The 7,703-nt window shown below is 41.9% G+C and overlaps 2 protein-coding genes across 2 annotated transcripts; one reads left to right on the top strand and one right to left on the bottom strand.

Moving 5' to 3' along the window:
* The first annotated feature begins 371 nt into the window (after positions 1 to 371).
* aprt (adenine phosphoribosyltransferase) lies at positions 372 to 2,896 on the top strand. The gene is made up of 5 exons (XM_056755823.1): positions 372 to 522; positions 643 to 746; positions 1,549 to 1,682; positions 1,762 to 1,840; positions 2,284 to 2,896. The coding sequence occupies exons 1-5, from the start codon at positions 446 to 448 to the stop codon at positions 2,421 to 2,423; spliced, it is 534 nt and encodes a 177-aa protein (XP_056611801.1). The 5' UTR covers positions 372 to 445; the 3' UTR covers positions 2,424 to 2,896.
* A 146-nt stretch (positions 2,897 to 3,042) lies between these two features.
* On the bottom strand, positions 3,043 to 6,652 carry cdt1 (chromatin licensing and DNA replication factor 1). Its single transcript, XM_056755756.1, has 10 exons — positions 6,095 to 6,652; positions 5,309 to 5,458; positions 4,995 to 5,224; positions 4,718 to 4,912; positions 4,488 to 4,633; positions 4,123 to 4,223; positions 3,847 to 4,035; positions 3,572 to 3,715; positions 3,290 to 3,491; positions 3,043 to 3,206 (listed from the first exon to the last, which is right to left on the bottom strand). Exons 1-10 carry the CDS (start codon positions 6,593 to 6,595, stop codon positions 3,043 to 3,045), a joined length of 2,022 nt encoding a protein of 673 aa, XP_056611734.1. The 5' UTR covers positions 6,596 to 6,652.
* Between the last annotated feature and the right edge of the window lie 1,051 nt (positions 6,653 to 7,703).

The following is a 7,703-nucleotide window of genomic DNA, read 5'->3' as shown; positions in this document are numbered from 1 at the left end:
CATGCTATACAATCTTGTAAGTACGTCTTATAAGCAATTACATTTTAAGAGTTTCTTATGGATTTTAACTATATCAAGATCTAAACTTTTTATAAAAGAGGTCTACCTTCATAGAATCACCGAAAACATAATTGTTTGAATCTAAGGATACATTTATGCTAAAAAAGTCAACTCAAAATATTTTACAATACGCACAATCCCCAAATAAATTTCTTCATACTAATGACCAAACGAGAAATTATGGGAAATACTCTTATTATACTTACAGAGTTTGTTATTTACTGGATAACATTACGGCTGAAGAAGTGAAAAATAAATTCGTCTTCGTCGTGACGTCACGCGACGACGACGCATGTGCAGGAAGCGCCCGCTATAGGTGGACTCGGTCGGCACGTGGAGGTCAGTCATCCGGTGTCGAAGTCCAAAATCCCGCAGCGCGTCAACGATGGCAGAGAAACTGGACCTGATCGTCCGGTGCATCAGAACTTTCAACGACTTCCCATCGAAAGGGATTCCGTTCAAGTGGGTACAAAATACATCATTGATCTATTAAAATTGAGCAAGATGTGGTTGTTGTGCAGTAATGAAACGGAACAGAATATTGTATTTAGATGTGATCTTGTGTGTAATGTTTCCCTGCAGGGATATTTTTCCCATCCTGAAGAACCCAAAGGCTCTGACTGCAGTCATTGATCTGTTTGAGGAATATGCGAGAAACACGCACCCTCACGTGGATCTTATAGTGGGTGAGTTTGATTTGATGTGGGACTTATTTAAGCTTTTATTACGACCAGAAGATTAGATGATGTCTTATAGATAACATCCAAGTTGCGAGACCTCTGATAGTCTTCGTCAGTGAAAGTTATATTGAAATATCTGTTGTTTTTGGGTCAAAGGGCTTAAGCACAAAAACGTGTTGTTCATTAAAATGACTTTTGTTCTGTTTAATGTAATTGCGTCTGTTTTTCTGAGCAAAAAATACATATAAATGTCCTCCCGAACTTTGTTAATAAAACATAATTATGACATTTGACAGTTTCATTTTAAGAGCATAACGAACGTGACTGCGCATGCGCACTTTTGTGACCCACAACGTTAACCTCCGGTACACGTTCACACACAATAGAGCGCCTGTAGATTATTTCTGATAACAATCAAAATAAACCGAGAAGAACCGTTGTTCGGCTAAACTTGTTTGAGCGATACCAAGTTCAACCGCTAGATGTCAGTGACGGTTTCTTTAAATGCGACCACATACAGGACCCATTCAACACATTGTTTATGTAATAAAAGAATACGCAATAAAATTCAACCACTCGTTTATTTACATCAATTATTATACAGGAAAATAATAATACACATCAAATAAAAATGAATGCATAATTATAGTGCATTCCCCGTACACGTTTGATATGTGTGATCCCTGGGATTAAACCCATGACCTCCTACAGGACCTCGTAGACCTTTACAACATTCTGAAAGTTTAGTTTTAAGCTCATTCTGATGTGGGTGTGTTTTGACTTTAATGTTGTGGTGGTTCTGTTTCAGGACTTGATGCTCGAGGATTCTTGTTCGGGCCGCTGCTGGCTCAGAGATTAGGAATAGGATTTACTCCCATCAGAAAGAAAGGGAAGCTGCCCGGGCCCACGATATCAGTCTCTTACACTCTGGAGTATGCAACGGTGACACGCTGTTATTCTGCATTGCTCTTGTTGAAATGCACGTCTCTGGTCAGTGTTTTATTCTGTGGCATGTTTTCAGGCTGAGGCCGAGATGCAAGAAGACGCCGTGACTGCAGGACAGAAGGTTCTGATCATAGATGACTTATTGGCCACGGGTGGTGAGTTTGTTTCTCCCCCCGTCTGCCATGACTGAGATTGATCTTGGCACATATGTGTGATCAGGACATATTTGGATGTCAGTGGATGACAGTGACGAGCAGCTCCACGTTTTACCCAAAGTTAAAAAATAAACCGCACTATTACATGTGGTATGGAGCAGGTGTAAATATCTTTCATACTAACAGAAATTTTGAAAATACGGCATTTTCAGGAACCCTAAAATTTATGTTTGAATGACTTTACACAAAAATCTGCTCTGCTCGTGTTTGGACCAAATGTGTGTCTAAAAAGAATCACATTTCTGCCTGATGGATGTTAGAATCGATCATCTGTTTCCATAGACTTGATGAAGGACCAAAGACATATCTAATGAATATCCCGAACACTTTGGTTCTTAAATTAGTCTTCATACCATTGTCAGCAGCTAATATTTGTTTTTCAGGAACCCTGCAGGCAGCGTACGAGCTGGTTAAACAGCAGCAGGCCGAGGTCCTGGCTTGTCTGGTGGTGATTGAACTCAAGGATCTCAACGGAGCCGACAAACTGAAACCAACCACTGTGTTTTCTCTCGTAAAATACTGAGAGCAGTTATTCTAACATTAGTCCATATTGTACAGATGTGATTTATCTAAAAGTTTCAGTTATAAGCATATGTCTGTGGGACAGAGTCGTGAAAATTTTCAGAGGCTTTGCAACAATTGTGATTAATTTTACTGGCTGAAAAAACACTTCCAAATGAAGAAACTCAGAAGAATCAAGCAAGAAATATTGAATTGTGGGAACATGTTTTAATATTCCTGTGCAATTGTAATGTACAAAATGTGAGAGGTAGAGCTACAAAGGTGCCTTGCGTGTACAAAACTCATGAAGAGGTCACACCATAGTTTGCATGAACTTATTTTTTGTTTGTTTATTGTACATTTTGAAGCATGCTGTCAAACTTGAATATCTTTGCGAACTAAGATTTACATTTTTACAGATGCAAAATGTTCAAGATCTACACAGACCTGGACATTTACACCAACAGAAATTCCTTCAATAAAATCTTCAACGGACATTAAAAACAGTCTTTTATAAAACACCTAAACTCAGATCTAACATACAAAACTAAGTTTCTCACAGTCTGAAAGTTCAGATTCAGGTACGATCCGGAATCAAATATTGCACGTGGTGTGATGATGATGATGATGTTTGAATGTCGTCAGCGCCGCTCCTCTTCTCTGATCTTCTGATTCAGTTTATCCAGCACGATGTTCAGATCTGTAGTCTTGTTCAGTTTCAGATACACGTCCTTTCTGACTGGATGAACTTTTAACCAGTCAGGCGTCAGCTCGGCCAGCAGACGAAGATGCGTCTCCATTTCATCTGAGATGAGAAAGATGTTACTTCATAAACTACCTCACGACGTGCACATGTAGACCGTGTTTTCAAGAGATGTCACTACTAACCAGCACTGAGAGGAGAGCGGTAGCTGGAGATCATGCGGTTACAGGCCAGCTCCATGATAAGAGCCGGTTTCTTCTCTGCCACAAACACGTTTCTGAGGATTCTGGCCAGCTCCGGCAGTCGTGACATCTTGGACAGACGTTCCTCCTGCTGCGGGTTTCGTGTCATAACGGCATGAAGCTTCTGGGCCTCTTTGGCACGAATCTAAGAAGCGGGAGATTTATATGATCAATGTTTTAAAATCAATTATGACATCGATGTGTAAAGGCCGTTTTTCAACTCACCCTCTCTAGAAGAGACTGAGAAACACCTTTCAGGGCGATGGGCGTCTCTGTTGGGATCACGACAGGTTTGGGTGCCGGTTCGGGCTCTTTCGCGTGTGCAGTCTCTGCTGTTTTCAACGCCATGTTAGCCAAAGCCTTTTCCATCTAGAACAACCAGAACAGATGTACATGGACATGTTTACAGAAAGTGTCAAAACTGAAATTCGCGTCACTAAACTAAAACAATATTTTTGAACATTATGAACTTCTGGCCCAGTCCATGGTCAAGCGTTTACCTTCGGTGTCATGAGAGCTCGAGCTTTATCCAGCACCTCCTGAGCGGTGGTCACTTTCTCGGTTTGAGGCGGCTGTGGCAGGTCATCGGGTTTGATGTTGGGAACCTCGTCCGCGTTAAACCTCGGATGCCAGCGGGTGAGTTTGTCATCCGGGACGACGACGGGAGGATTCAATGAAGCCAAAAAGACCTGTACCAAATCAGAGATCAGAATATATAAAAATGCACAAAACCTTCTAGGATTCTCACGTGGAGAACATATTTGATTTAAACTCACCTTGTGATGTCCCTTCACGATCTCGACTAAGTTTTGGTGAAAAATGTGCCGCCTTTCCAAAAGCCGAGATGCGGACAACACTGGTCGAGCACCATTAAACTCTGGAAAATCAAACAAGCACTTTTTAAGTACCAGAATAACTTTTTATGTATTCGAAAACTTAAAATGGAGGATTCAAGCAGAATTGGAGACATGCAGTCAGACCTCTGGAAGTCTTATTTAACTAATTAAGATATGTAGTCACAGCAGAGCTATCCAACCTTTTATAAAACTCGTATTATTGAAGGCTAATATAAATCGATGAATTCATCTGGACTGAAGCAAAATATTACAATAAAAAAAACCACATTTGGTCAAATTCGAACCTTGTTCGATGACCGGTTCCACTGTGAGCTGATGCGCAGATTTCTTCCCAGTGCCACTGAAACAGGGAATGTTTTTCTCCTGGCGAAAGATATAAGCAGAAGGGTACACGGCCTTAATCTGTCCCAGATGGCTTTCTTCAAAACGCCTGGAAAGAAACACAGATTAAGTTTAGATTCCATCGTGTTTGCAAAACCAAAAAAAAACTGAGTGTTTTGGCAAACTGTCTTACTTGTGCATCATGTCCTGAACCCCCTGCTTGATCTTGGCGAAAGTGACAGTCTCCGAGCGGTTGAAGAGCATGCCGACTATAGTGTCCAGACTGCGAAACATCTCCACCAGTACTTTGTATTTATAGGGTAGGGCGAGACCAGGAGGGACGTCCTGAGCGAGAGTGTGATAACGCTGATAGGCCGGAAGCTTTTCCCTGAAACCAAACAAGTCATGCGGTCACACAAATGTGTTTTATAAAATTTGCCAACACCAACCGAACGCAAATCTCGACTCACTTCTCTGGACTTCCCGGCGGTGCCGGAGTCGCTTTGGCATCCTGTGCAACCCGCTCGGCCTTCCTCTGCTGAACTTTGGCCGAGATCTCACGAGCAGCATCGAGCCGGGCCTTCAGCTCAGCGAGCGTCGATACAGGAGCAGGTGAGGGAGTCGCCGCGAGCTCCGATTGTCCTTTCAGCTTCTGCAGTTTGGACTTCAGCGCCGCCACATCTTCTTTTGAAAATGTTTTCTGTGAGAGCGAGAAAAAAGTTCAATGACGCGACCGGACAACACCAGGAGGTTCGGCACAGGCGTGATGGACCCGATGCGTTACCTTGACCCTGGTGGTCCGCTTGGACCTATCGTCTTCCACTGTCTGGCGTACGGGAGATGCATTTGTGTTATGGTTTACAGTGTTTTTGGACTCTTTGCTGGTGGTTTGTTGACGGAGCGGAGGAGTGCTGCTGGCCAACGCTTCACAGCTCTACATTCATAAACACAGCTTTATTATTGTATCTTATATTTATATATGTTTATATGTAGGATTCTCATTTTTATTGCTAAATCTAATTGGAGAGCCAGACAATGAGATCTTAAATATTCCGTTGAAGTTAAATCTTACAAAGAATACAGTAAATATGTGACCCTGGATGACAAAACCAGTCTTAAGTAGCACGGGGAAAAATTTAGTACGACAAAATACATTGTGTGGGTCAAGATTATAGATTTTTCTTTTATGGCAAAAACTATTAATATATGAAGTAAAGATCCATGCAGAGATTTTTTTAAATGTACTCCCTTACATGTATAAAAACTTTATTTTTGAGAGTTGATGGCTTGCCACAGTGCATCTGATTAACAACTTCTAACGCCATTTTCTCAATATTTTGTTTTTTTGCACTTTTTAAAGGGTTGTATCTCAGCCAGATGTTGTCCTATTCTAACAACTCATACATCAATTGAAATCTTATTCATTCAGATTATGTAAAAATCTCAATTTCGAACTATTTACCTGCAAGACTGGTTTTGTTGTCCAGGGTCACATATAGTGTCGGCCTTTATATATAAGACAACCCTATATAAATAGATATTTGTATCAGAACATATGTATCATATTTACCTGCTCTTTGCTGTCCTTTCCCAGCAGATCCAGTTTCTTTCTCGCGCTCTTGGTGCTGGTTTTCTCCGCCGGCTCGCGCTTCTGGTCGGTGTGGAGCCGCTGACGCTTCTTGGCGCTGCTGTGCAGTTCGGCTGTGGACGCGAACAACACCGAACAAACATCGAACTCCTCGGACCCTCTTTTGGGAGTCCGGGGGCTCGCCGTTAGTACCGCGTGCCTCTCATCTCGCGCGTCTCTTACCGGATCCGCGGCTTCTGATTGTAAAGCCTCGTCGATGACTTTGAGAAACTCCTTCTGGACGCATCTCTGCGGCTCCGGCGAAGCGGGAGGTCGCGTCGCGTTGCGCGAAGAGCGTGTAGCTCTGCACGAAGTCTTCGGTTTGACGATCGCAGCCGATTCCGCAACGTCCACGGACACTTTTTGTCCCTTGGAGCGGAAAGACCGACCGACGGTTCCCTTTTTACCCTGCGCAAAATAATCGGTGACTCGGGCCTGGGCCATACTGCGGTGCGTGAATGAAAACCCTGCAGCGATTGTTGTTGTCCCACCGGAACTGCCTTTCCCGTCTCGTCCTAGATAACTTTCGCGCGAAATCGGACCACGTGACTTATGTAGGCGGAACAGACGTTTTAACCCCACCCTCTGTAAAGCCCCGCCCTTTCCACTGATCAAACGCCCTATTCACAGAGGTGTCTGATAGCGTTAATCATATGATTTAAAAACAAGACATATATTCCGAAGAACAGCTCAAATACTCCGTTTTACGGTCTTTTGTCATATGAAGTTAATTGAATTTTATTTTTATTACATTTTATAACCCTCTTTCAATGCATTTATTATATAATTGTACGCAAACCGTACACATAATGGCTGAATATTTGTAAGCTTTGTTGACACGATTTTTCTACAGCACTTCATATCCTATTAGATTTCTAATGATAATCTTAAATCTATAATTTACCTTATTAGTAAGTTTATTTATTTGTTATTTAGCCTTGTTGTGCAAGCACTGTTGAGCTTGTGCAGAGGCAGCAGCTTTTGCCAGAGGGGAACTGGAATCCCCTGGTTGGGCCTGGGTTCCCCTGAGGTTTTTATTCTCGATTGGAGTTTTGGGTTCCTCGCCACCGTTTGCATATTGTTTTGCACTATTTGCCTGGCCGGGGGGGCTGCTTTAGAATTCAGAAGTTAGACATAATTAATATTGCATATAAGAATTTATAGTCCGTTTAATATTTGACCTGTGGTTCTCTCTCCTTTATCCCAAATGTGTGCTTTCACTGTGCGTGTGTGCGAGTGTGTTTGAGTGTGTGCGTCTATGTGTGTAAGTATGTATGCATATTGTGTGTGTGGAGCATGTGTATGTCTGTCTTTTGTTGTTTTCACTTTTTTCTTGTTTTTACAGGTATATGACAGGTTTTTCTTGTAATCAATATGTCTCATGTACTGCTTTGTAACAATGAAAATTGTAAAACGCGCTATATAAATAAAGTTAAGTTGAGTTTGTTACAAAGTCTACTATTCTTGGATATTATTATATATTGTTTCTATTTATGTAATCGCTTGATTGTCGTTTCGTGTGATGTTGGAATATTGTATTGTATTGCAAAGT

Source organism: Triplophysa dalaica, chromosome 1 (genome assembly GCF_015846415.1).
Source record: "Triplophysa dalaica isolate WHDGS20190420 chromosome 1, ASM1584641v1, whole genome shotgun sequence".
Classification (NCBI taxonomy): domain Eukaryota; kingdom Metazoa; phylum Chordata; class Actinopteri; order Cypriniformes; family Nemacheilidae; genus Triplophysa; species Triplophysa dalaica.
The sequence above is the reverse complement of the archived record's forward strand: the minus strand, read 5'-3'. Positions and strand labels throughout refer to the sequence as shown.